General features: G+C 37.0%; 2 protein-coding genes across 2 annotated transcripts; both read left to right on the plus strand.

The window, feature by feature from the left end:
- The first annotated feature begins 1520 nt into the window (after nucleotides 1-1520).
- On the plus strand, nucleotides 1521-6697 carry LOC116168633 (Krueppel homolog 2-like). Its single transcript, XM_031484565.1, has 5 exons — nucleotides 1521-1850; nucleotides 1917-2098; nucleotides 2157-2224; nucleotides 2422-2555; nucleotides 6368-6697. The coding sequence occupies exons 1-5, from the start codon at nucleotides 1675-1677 to the stop codon at nucleotides 6609-6611; spliced, it is 804 nt and encodes a 267-aa protein (XP_031340425.1). The 5' UTR covers nucleotides 1521-1674; the 3' UTR covers nucleotides 6612-6697.
- A 1436-nt stretch (nucleotides 6698-8133) lies between these two features.
- Nucleotides 8134-9293, plus strand: LOC116169285 (40S ribosomal protein S3). Its single transcript, XM_031485339.1, has 4 exons — nucleotides 8134-8265; nucleotides 8460-8826; nucleotides 8872-9029; nucleotides 9084-9293. Exons 1-4 carry the CDS (start codon nucleotides 8236-8238, stop codon nucleotides 9252-9254), a joined length of 726 nt encoding a protein of 241 aa, XP_031341199.1. The 5' UTR covers nucleotides 8134-8235; the 3' UTR covers nucleotides 9255-9293.
- The last annotated feature ends 2784 nt before the right edge of the window (nucleotides 9294-12077 follow it).

A 12077-nucleotide genomic window follows, 5' to 3' on the forward strand; every position in this document is an offset into this window, starting at 1 on the left:
TATATCTATGGAACATATATATTATATATATGCTATGGAAGCGTCTATGGTTTTTAATAAGAGCGCTCTGACATCTAACGTTAGTTACATAAAGTACATTATAAAATTAGTGTGGCGACATCTTTGAGGTGTAAGTTACAACTAAAATATTGGTGGTAATAAAGTGTCCTGCATTTAAAAAATTTTCTTTTAGAATGTGACCTGTAGAAACCCTAATTCCAAACAGTTCCAACATCGGACTACTAGGTGAAAAGTTACAGCCCTTTGAATTTTTTGTCGAAATTTGTTTTTTGTCCATAACTTTTGATGGAGACGTCTAATCGAAAAAGTACGAATCGTTTTGGATTCTACGCACCCAAATTAATAAGAAAAAGTTTTTGGTGCAGTCGATTTTTTGTAAAAAATGAAGGTAATAACTGCCTTTTTTTGCCCAGAAAAAAAAATTGTCTCGGATCGACCGGAAAAAAATATTTTCTTATGGATGTGGCCTGTAGAATCCATAATTCCTAACAGTTCAGTTATTATTCAAAGTTTTCGTTGACTAATTAAAGCAAAAGCAATAAAGGGGCCTGTCAGCAGTAAGAAATAAAATACCGTTCTAATCAAATCTTTTTCGCCTGTACAATAATAAATAGATAAATGACTACCAGCATCAGCAACCTGCAACCCAATTTCTATTTCTCCCCCCCCCCCTCCCCCTTCTAGTACGCACTGGGTGACTGTATATGCCACGAACTTGTTTGTTCTACGTACGCCACTACTGTAATCTACTTAGCACAACAAAAAGCTGCCAATAGGAGCAGGTTCAGTTGGTGGAGACACCAAATTGTTAGGGGGTAGGCTCGGGGCCGGCGAAGATTCAAAAAGTAGCACCCACAGTACAATTCATTGTTATATTTTGTCGCGATTTGTTTTTACGTAGGTACTTTTAATTTTGTCTCAATTGTAAGGACTCTTTTCTACATATTTTTAATGTTGCGTAATATGAATGCGAATATTAACCTAAAGATCTGATTTCATAATGTCGTTGGCCGCGTCTTACGGTATTGTGAATGTCAAGGGAATAAAACTTCTGTGAACTTTTGTGTTAAATAATACCTCCTTCCCCCCTCGCACCCTTTTCTTTTTAGTTGCATAGGAAACCACAATTATTAACTTTATTCATTTTGTATTTTGCGTTTGGTCGCCGTGTAATTGATTTGGCAGGTAAAGTTTAATTCAATTCACGTTTTTACGCATTTATGTAACGTCCAAATCTTATAACATTTTTTGTTATTGCTCCTAATCAACAACAAATTATCAAAACCGGGTGCATGACGTAATAGGATGCAAAATTATTAATCGTAAGGGTAAAAGGCAAGAATACAACAGAAACTGTTTAGGTTAGTTACTCTTTTAGTTGACATTTATCATTGTGGGAATGTACAATCACTGAAACGTAGATTTCTCATTACTTATGAAACACTCGATACAATAGGAGGTTTGGCAACGATGCGCTGCGCGCGCCGTCGGTCAAAGTGCACCTAACTTCATTTCTAAAAATATTTCGACTTCGACATCTCATCATTTGAACTGTCGTTGTAGGTGAAAGTTCTCAAAAGTTGCGATTTTATTTCGCTAAAATTTTTTCCATTTTTCCTTTCGTATCGTTAGTCAAACTTAGAAGTGGGAAAAATGAGCGACAGCACCAGCAACAACACGGAAGGCACGTCACCACCCCAACCACAAAGGGGTTTAAATATCGAGGCATTAAAACAGCACGTACTATCACACAAAATTGATGTTGCACTTTGGGCCACACGCATTTTTACAATCATGTTTACGATGGGTTATTTTATTCCTGTTTTTGGGTGAGTTACAGTGATTATTATTAATTTGACCCAATTGGTGTGAAAGTGCCACTTTCTATATTTCAGGAATGCACACAGCTCCTACTACAAAGCTCTCTTATCAAATGCGGCGACCAGTGCTTTAAGATTACATCAAAGATTGGGACCTGTACAGTTTTCGAGGGTATTCGCGGCGCAGCTCTTAACAGAGGACAGTTGTCACTATTTATTCTATTCGTTAATTTTTATTTACGTCGCTCCGATCAACAGTATCCTTTTTATGCTTAACCGTTAACGTGTTGACTTTTTCCTTAATAATGTTTTCAGTGGTCATTCTTCCGGTCGTACTATTTGCAATTTTGCACTCCGCGAGTTATTCATTAACTCTTTTAGATGTAAGTACATTCGCTCAGGCAAAGTTCAAGCTTTTAAATTTCAAGGTTATCAAGAATGTTAATTAGTGTGAGACTGAGAGTATGATACAGAATTATGAGAACCTTTTGCAAAGTCTACTATTAATGTTGTACTTACAACCTTTTAATTTACCTGTTTGCGAATGTTTCGCAATGTAATGGGAGCATTTTTTTTTTAGAGCCTGGGTCACAACGCGTGGTGGGGTGCACGTCTCCTAATTTCACTCGTGGAATTCCAATCTAGGAACATTTTACGACTAATCAGCCTTACGGAAATTATATTAATGCCTTTTTGTGTCTTCCTTGTCTTGTCGTAAGTATCTGAGGGGTTATCCACTACTTAAAAATGTGTACATATCAAATTAGCAGACAGTGAGCGTAATACTAATAGTGCTATTAGGTATCGATACCGCCACTGTTAGGTACTACTTGTGGGTGACGTGTTCGTAGTCATTTAATGTAGAAGACTGTTCGTTAGTGTTTGAATTTTGTGGATTTTTGTTTAGGGGGTTAACTATGATGTGTGTTCATACAATAAAACAGATTGATGTTAGATAGATGGGACAGTAGGCAAGTTCCTATATGAAAACATATCCTTGCATGATTCTAAACGTTTAAGGGCATATATAAGATTTTTATGTGCGGTGTTTATGTGTTTAACACTCTAGAGGCCTCCGAGGAGCTTTCCAATTCTAATATATTATAGGAGATACGGGCCCAGTAATGTATTGGACCAGAACAAATATACAACTTAATTTCCTGAATTAAAATTCATTATACCATTATAAATTTAATGAATACAATTAAGCTTATTTGATACTATGTGGTTTTGCCAATTAATCAACAATATCTAATACTTTTATCAAACAGTAGAAACTCAGTTAACCGAAGTAAAGGGAACTGGTGGCGTTTTAGATAGAGCTTATTTTAAAATTCTACGTGAAACAAGCGTAGGAAATGTAACAATATGCTTAATAAAATGACGTTTTTAATACATTGATAAGTAGGTATGTACAGTGTGTCCTATTTTGGTTGAGACTGCCATGTATCTCAGCTGTTTTTAATGATAGAGACTTAGGGATTCCGCGACCCTGTGCCACTTTTTGGTGAAACAGAACCAATGTAGCTACGTTTGTTTCTGAGATACAGGGTGAAGACGAAAAGTTTGACTTTTTGGAATGTCCAACTACCCATGTAAGATTGACAAAAGGTAAAAACTGTACATTTTAGATATTTTTATGTAGAATGCAGTGGCGTTGTCAAAAAAATTTTGAGATTTGACAATGTTGGTATTTTTTAAATACAACACCCTATACATGGTGTCCATTTTTTTTGGGCCAACGCTGCAACCAGACAGATGGATCAAACTGTCAAACTTCTGTTCAAAATAACAGAACGTTTTTTTCCAAAGCACTCTTCACAAAAAATTAAAAATTGTATTTTTAGGAACCACCATGTGTAATATATCGTTGTAAAGAGAAAAAAAGACGTAATCTCAAAATGTCAAAATTTAAAACGGCGCCCATAAGAAAAACTAAAGTTTAAAACGTGGCACGTGTTTCTCCATCATTTAAAAGATATTAAAAACGGGATGCCATATTCAAAAACTCAATTAAAAAGTGTCTGAATAATGTGTTAATTAAAAATGTTTAGTACGATTAGTTTACCATCAAAAAATTAAAAACGAAAATCAGAAATTTTCGTTTTTTCGCGATATTTTCAAAACTATTTAAGATATTTTAAACTTATTAATTAAAATTATTCAGCACGAAATTTTGCTTCTATTTAATCAACTTTCTGTCTCTTAAGGTAACTCGAACAATGGACACTGTGTATATCATAACGTCAATTATTTGCATTCGTTTTTCTAATTACATATTATATTTTCTTTATACTTTCAAAAATATCATAGTTTTCAAAATTTTCAAATGACATTTTTCTACCGTCAGCCATTTTTATTGATTGGTATCGGCTGCCATGAATATATATAAAAAAATGTTTCAAAACCCACTTGTGGGTGTAACCGTGTAACACAACTGTAAGTGATGAGTAACGGGCAAATATAGACCATAGCAGCTATCAATTAATGAAAACCCGAAGTCTCTAGGGGTAGCTCAGGAGCCGAGATCTCGATGGGACAGAGACAAACAACAAAAAATCGAGCACATAAGCGTTACCTCAAACTTTGTTGTGTTACGCTAAAAACAAAATCTCCATGAATCCATGGCCTACTATTTAAACACTAAAAAATAAGGTTTTTATTTATGGTTCATGATTAAAGTTTAAAAATATATAATGTAATCAGGAAAAAGAATGCAAAAAATTGCCCTTTAGGTATACAGGGTGGGTCAAATTTCAGAACGGTAGTCCAAACATTTATTTTTACTACGTCACTGGATTCTACGTAAAAATATCTACAATGACCAGTTTTTACCTTTTTTGTATCTTACATGGGTACAAATTATATGATAACATCTGAAACAGTATAACTTTTCATTTTCACCCTGTATCTCAGAAGCAAAAGTTGCTAGATTCAGTTTGTTTGTGGTACTAAAAGTTCCACAAAAAAGTGGTACAGGATCGCGAAAACAGCTGAGATACACTGCAGTCTCAGCCAAAATGGGACACATGGTACCTATATAAGATAAAAAAGGGTAAAAACGGTTCGTTTTAGATATTTTTGCGTAGAATCCAGTGGCGTAGTTAAAAACAAATTTTTAGATTTGGTCTAGCGTTGTTATTTTTTAAATGCAACACTCTATATATCTTAACTTCAATTTTATGCATTTGTTTTCCTGATTACATTTTTATATATACATTTTTTCAAACTTTTGTAAAGACATGTTTCTACCGTCAGCCATTTTTATTGATTAGTATCTGCTGTCATGGATACAATAAACAAAACAAAAATTTCCATAAATCCATGGTCTACTATTTAAAAACGCTTAGAAAATGGAGGATTTTATTTTTGATTCATGGTTTATTTATTGTTCCTCTTGTTCTGGGCTTACAGAGTGACCCGCATAATGCTTTTTAGAGGTGCACTAGCAGCAACGGCTTTCCAAATGCGAATCTTTGTCAAATTCCATCAAGAATTACGCGATACTACTAGCTCTACTGCGATCAACACGCAAATTAATTACAACAGACTAGACATCGATTATTCTGGTTAGTCCAAAACCCAAATGAACCCTAAAATCTCTCCCCACAACTAATTCCACCTATTATCTTCAACCTTTTTAACATTATCTGTAACAACTAAGTCTGACATGTTTTTTAATTGCGCCAATTGGATTCGTTATATTCACGAAAGCACAGACTAACTATCGAAATCCTGCTGAGACTAACCTCCTTCTGATCAGGAGAGTGACCTAATGTTGAGCTAGCAATTGTAACCCAATAGACGAAATATGAAATAAATCCCAGACATCTCAGCTTGAGAGTTTCCCCAAACCCATTAAGAAACAATGTCCCATAAAAATTAAACCACGCAGAAAACGCACCGCGGTTGACACATTTATTCTTTGCATTTCCACCAAGAGTACCATTTATCTGAAAAATCAATTTATAAATTATCAACTTCAGGAATGGTTTTCAATATTCAGTCGAAGTGATGCAGGAATAACACGATAGTACGTATATAATGCCGAAAACCCGACTACGATATTCCTTTGCCGAGATCTCAATTGATCTATAAAGGTCGCTCTAACGGCCGACGGTTAGTGAAACAATAAACTCCTTTTTGAGAATCAAAAATGCGCTAACAATAAAACCTAACCACATTCCTCTTGGCGTTGTTAGAAATACGACCGTGGATAACTGGATATTGGAACACATTACCATAAAATGCCTCCATATTTCCAAAAGAGAGTGAACACTTAGCTTTAGCTTAATAAATGTAGTGTCATGCATTTTTTTCTTGCACTAGTCTCGTCCAGACGAGGGAGTCGGGAAAGGGTTAGTCCACTCCCTCCTATCCACAATCGAAGCTCATTTATTAAAAAAATATAACATTTTTGTTAATTTCGTAGCAAGAAACAGTTTACTGTCTGCAGTTGCTTATAAAGTGTACGCAGAGTAACCCCTTAACGGAATGCGAAATTCTTATTGTAAATTACTCCTCAGAGGAAAAGTGGGACTGCTAACACCGTTCATTTACTACCACTTCCTGGTCCAACGTTACGCTTCCCGGCGTAACCCGTACACGCGAAACATGTTCCACGAACTAAGAATATTGTTAGAGTCGACAGCCGCCAAACCCAGTATGCCCGGCATCCTTCGTCAAATTCTACTGGGCGTTGTCGCCTTCGCGACAAAATTGGCGCCACCGCAAATGCCAGCGCAACCGTCGCCGACGGCGACGCAGTAAATACTTGTTAATAAATATATAGAACACATTCCTTTAGTTTCTGTTATTGGTGACTATTTTCGGTGTTTGTTAACTTGATCTTTTTTGTAATGTTAGTAGTATGTAATATGATGCACTCAAAAGTAATTTACGGACCAACATCATGGATAGTTTTTTTTTTTAAATTTGATTTCACACTCTTTATCACTGTTGGTGCTTAGTATTGCATCCACCGATATAAAGTTCTGCATTTTGTGACTGTTGTTAATTAGGTGAATAATTTAGTCTTAATTTACCGATTTTTAAATGCAATTTTTATCTTTTTTTTATTGGGTGGAATTTGTTGTCTCGGTATATTTTTAGAAGAAGAATAACGTCTAAGTATATAAAAAATGTAAATAAATGATTCAACATTTTGAGAATGCTACTTTGAATTTTAGCAGTTGAGGGTAATATTTTATAATTAAACTATCCTTTTCTTCCATCGCATGTACCATTAAATCCTTAACTTTGAAATGCATCACTGCTCATCGCTACCTATACCATTCCTTTAGTTTATCAGGTGATGATAGTAACAAGGAAGGTAACTCATAACATCTGTCAATCTCTTTCTAGCATCAGGAAGGCGCAATAACGTACGTTGGGCGCTACCTTCAAGTACATTTCAAAGGCCTCGTGGATCCTTTATGAAAGAATATATTGCCGTTTCCCTATGGTGCGTTCTCTGAAGCTGCGAACGCGCTATAGTTAATAGTTAATTGTTTATAAAATTTTAATAAAAATAATTTGACGTTTTTCTTCTGATTACATCTCATGTATTTATACATCTCTGGTTTCATTCGGCATTAGGTTATGGACCCAGAAGAGCTGTGAAATCGATTTTTGACAAGTGTCGGAATGGTAAAAAACATTAGGTTTGACAAATTGATATGAACATTCATAGTAACAGGACAGATTAATTGGTACCTAATGACTGCCAACCGATCTCATGGAACATTCAAGATCAATGTGAACTACAATTGTATGCTCGCCCAAAAACGATGAGCTGATTGAGTGGCATACGAGCTGTAGGGGGGCTTGAAAACAGTGCAAAAATCCGCATCAAATTCGATGGATCAAAAGAATTGATTAACGGATGCATTAGTTAATTGCGGCGAGGGCATCAGGCAGCCAAGCACCGAATTTCGCAAAAGAAAGGTCGAAATGAATGGGCATTCTCGTGCTGAACGAAAACACTTTTCGTTCAATATTGGCACGATCCTATTCCGGAAGTCGCTCGCATCTTAAGAAAAATATAAATTTTAGATCGACTGCTGTGAGTAATGGCCGTATATACCGACAAAATTTAAGCAAGGCTTAGCTTGAGCATAGCTTATAACCCATGGCAATGATTAATGCGACAATGGTTGCTATGGATTTTAAGCAGCCCTTGAACTAAGCTGCGCTTAAATTTGTCGCTAATTTACTAACAATTATTGTTTGAGAAGCACTGGCGACCATTGAATGATAGTTCAATGCTGGCGACTTAGTTTGAAAATCGCTGTTTTATTTGGTTACTTATACAGTGTTACCAACGGTGGAAGGTTCTTAATCGTTTACCCTAAATTGCAATTTTTCTCTGTTTCCTTTACATCTGTCATTGAAAATGGCGACCTCAATTTCAAAGAAACGCAAGGTAAACGACAAATTTTTAAATAAGCTTTACTTCGTCGCGTAAAACGTAAATCAAGGAAATTAACTTGAAAGCTTAAAAAACAAATTTGTTGAAAAAATTTCGTATAAAAGCTGTCGCAGCACCTAAGATGAATTGGATTATTTATTCACCGCCAATGTGTTTTTGTGAGTATCGAGACTAATTTTCGTTTTTAGTTTGTAGGAGATGGGGTGTTCAAAGCGGAACTTAATGAGTTCTTAACACGAGAGCTGGCCGAAGATGGTTATTCGGGGGTTGAGGTTAGAGTTACCCCGACTCGCACCGAAATTATTATTATGGCAACTCGTACACAAAACGTCCTGGGCGAAAAGGGTAGACGCATACGCGAGTTGACGTCCGTTGTCCAGAAACGGTTTCATTTCCCCGAAGGATCAGTCGAGTTGTACGCCGAGAAAGTTGCGACACGCGGTCTGTGCGCTATTGCCCAGGCTGAATCGCTCAGGTACAAGTTAATCGGTGGTTTGGCTGTAAGACGCGCGTGCTATGGTGTGTTGAGGTTTATTATGGAGTCGGGCGCTAAAGGTAAGTTCTCTTAGAGTAATTCCGATAGTAATTTGGGTGTTTTAGGATGCGAGGTCGTTGTTTCTGGCAAATTACGTGGACAAAGAGCAAAATCTATGAAATTCGTTGATGGCCTTATGATTCATTCGGGTGATCCCTGTAATGACTACGTAGACACCGCCACACGTCACGTATTATTAAGACAAGGTGTTTTAGGAATTAAGGTAATTGTCCCTTGGGTTTCTTAGTCTCCGTATGCTCATGCTGAATATTTGTAGGTTAAAATTATGTTGCCATGGGATCCCAATGGCAAGATTGGACCTAAGCGTCCTCTCCCAGATAATGTTTCGGTTGTTGAACCTAAAGAAGAAGTCCTCCCACAGCAACCCTTGAGCGACATTCGACCCGGAAAAGTTGACATGCAAGCTTCTGCGGTACCGGTCGCTTAAGTTGTATTTTATATTATAATAAATTAATATAAAAGGCCACGGTTATTATTAGATTTAAAGTAACAATTTTTAAAGTCTTGCTGGTTGTGGTATAGTGAGTGGTTAATATTTGTATTTTGGATTTGATTTTGAAATGTCACAATTAACTTTCATACAGTAGAAGTAGAGGTGAATTTCCTGTCTACTTTTACATGATCTCCTGAAAGACGCCTAATTTTATGCAACCAAAGTAGCCAGACCTTCATTTGTTTCAAAGTTATTTTGGTTGCATAAAATTAGGCGCCTTTCAGGAGACTTTTTATCATGAAAAAGTACATAGGAAATGTCTACTTCTACATGAATATCACTGTATATTAATGGGTTACTTTAAGGGCCTTAAGTTAAGGCTGGACAGTGCATGATGTGATGTGTCAGAACGGAGTATGTAAAGTTGCCTATTGTTAAATCAACGGTTCGGACAAAAATTGTATTCTGATGGAAACTTGCTCATTGTGAACACACAAAAAGTGCTACCATTGAACTGTACTACCTTTCTTATTCAAATGAAACTTGTAAACCCTGAAATTATTACAGAAATAGTGTCATGAGACTTGATGTATTGTGGGCTGCCTACCATCAACACTTAATTTTTGCGCTCTCAAGGTAAACCTTTGAGCCGTAAATCTATAGATGAAGAAAGAACAATTTCCAAAATTGCTATAAGTTCGTAATATTAATGTCTGATCAATAACGCCAGGAAAATTTGTTTCCTTTTTTCTATTTTAAAATATGACACCCTAACAACCTTCGACGTTTCCAAGGCTGGACAGTTCTGTGAAAACGCTTGATTTCGTTCCACGATCTCCGACTTCTAAATGAGATGCAGAAGGGGTCGAATATTCCTGTGAAAGGTGAATGCTTTAGCTGGACAATAACACCTTGGAAACGTCCGGGCTGTTAGGGTGCCGGAGGTTGGTACTCACAAAGGGCGATTGGGACGTCTCTAAGAAATATGTCTATTGGTGAAGTCTCCCCATTAATCATCTAACAGGAACGAAAACGTCGATAAATATAGCATGCTATACTATCTTATAACGCAACCATTTACTAAGCTATTTCGGTTTTAAAAAATGCGCTTTATCTTTGGGCACAATTTATACTTGTTTACATTAAGAGCGGGAACACGAGGTGTTTTTGAAGCGCTGCAGATTGGTACCGAAACATTGTGTTTTATGGACGTCTGCCGATCTTTTAAAAAATGGCGTCTAGTGATGTGGGTGGCCAACGTGGCAATATCGACATCGAGATATTGATTTGCAATTTGGAGAACTTCAATGAGATTTCATAATGAAAAATAATGCAGCGAATATTCCAGAAATCTCGATAGACATCAAGGCGTTATAAAAGGTGAGTCATCGGTAATAAAGAACGAAGGCGCTTGTGACGCAATCTTTCCGAGAAATATGACGTTGTTTGTTCTAGAACATTCTGAAGCGTCTTTGAGCACTGGAGCGAACATTCTAGAAAGAATGCGTTGTTTGCTTTATAAGCAAATCAAATTGTGTTTCGAGTTCAGTTCCACGCTGGAGCAAGCACTGATCACAGGGTGCCTTGGCACCCTGGACGGTGATGCTTTCGTAGCGTTTTGCAGTTGCCCCTGTAGCACCTGCTGGTATTGTTGTGGTGGTTGTATTGACGTACTCAGGTTCGGCAGGATTATTATACCCTCACCATTATATATTATTTACTCTATATGCCTTTAGAGAGGAAAGAGCCCCCCGACCTACCCCTTGCGATTAGGTTAGCCTGGTCCTTTTTCCCAATGCCGAAAACTATCAGCTTCCCTTGAGGTTGATCCTTCACGCGTATGTGAAAGAGACACCAGCTGCCAAGGAATTCTGCACCTCTAAGCGCCGCCTTACCGCCACCAGGTCGTCAGATTTCCCTGGGACGCAGGAGTCATCCGACTTCCGCCTCTTTTTCTCTCCGCTTGCCCGCCTGACCGGAGTTTCCCCGGATCAAGGCTGGGTCACGGGATGTGGATGGTTTGGAGGCTGTTCAGCGCCAGAGATGCGCTTTCGTGGTTTGGTGTGTTGAGGCTCAGTGATCTGTAACGGAGTTTGAGGGTATAATGGGACGCTCCTTCAGGTTTATTAGGTTTGCTTGTGTCGGTATCCATGACAGATCAGGGGTTGGAACTCATTCGAAATATAGGTTCCCGATTCTCCACTATTTAGGTAGAATTATTTTTAACAGTTCCGGTACAGGTTCCGGTTCTGTAGCGTCAGTAATTTTTGTCTTTTTTTTCGGTTTTTAAGGGTTCCAACATAAATAAATAAAATTATTATTAGTTATAGAAATTAAAGTACCTACGCATTATTCTCTCGATTATTCTATATTATATATTTGTCTCTTTCTACGTTCCTTTTGTTCAGCAGTATAGTTTCCACTATTGCTTTCCTCACACACTCTTCAACCCTCTTACTGTTTTTGATTCATGTGCGGTATTAATCTGTACTACACTCTACTCTAATATTTTATATTTGTTTAGTATCACGGTTAAGTTGGTCGTTTGCTACCTATACAGTGATATTCATGTAGAAGTAGACATAGGGAGTTCCTATACGAATTTCCTATGTCTACTTTAACATGATAAAAAGTGTCCAGAAAGACGCCTAATTTTATGCAACCAAAATAACTTCTTGAAACAAATCAAGATGGCTGTCATATTAATTATTAATTGAAATATTGTTGCTTTAGCTTTACAGAAAATAGCTCCTTTAACTGTTACCGGCATTATACCAATTGGAAAGATCAACTTTTTCTTCAGTTGAATAGGTACAT

This window comes from Photinus pyralis, unplaced genomic scaffold, assembly GCF_008802855.1.
Source record: "Photinus pyralis isolate 1611_PpyrPB1 unplaced genomic scaffold, Ppyr1.3 Ppyr1.4_LG4, whole genome shotgun sequence".
In the NCBI taxonomy this organism is placed as follows: domain Eukaryota; kingdom Metazoa; phylum Arthropoda; class Insecta; order Coleoptera; family Lampyridae; genus Photinus; species Photinus pyralis.

Excerpts from the sequence above, each read along its gene's own strand:
- LOC116168633 (XM_031484565.1), top strand. The coding sequence starts at position 1,675 with ATGAGCGACAGCACCAGCAACAACACGGAAGGCACGTCACCACCCCAA. Across the intron at positions 1,851-1,916 it reads TATTTTATTCCTGTTTTTGG|GAATGCACACAGCTCCTACT; the intron begins GTGAGTTACAGT and ends TCTATATTTCAG. Across the intron at positions 2,556-6,367 it reads TGTGTCTTCCTTGTCTTGTC|AGGAAAAGTGGGACTGCTAA; the intron begins GTAAGTATCTGA and ends ATTACTCCTCAG.
- LOC116169285 (XM_031485339.1), top strand. The coding sequence starts at position 8,236 with ATGGCGACCTCAATTTCAAAGAAACGCAAG. Across the intron at positions 8,266-8,459 it reads CAATTTCAAAGAAACGCAAG|TTTGTAGGAGATGGGGTGTT; the intron begins GTAAACGACAAA and ends TTTCGTTTTTAG. Across the intron at positions 9,030-9,083 it reads AAGGTGTTTTAGGAATTAAG|GTTAAAATTATGTTGCCATG; the intron begins GTAATTGTCCCT and ends GAATATTTGTAG.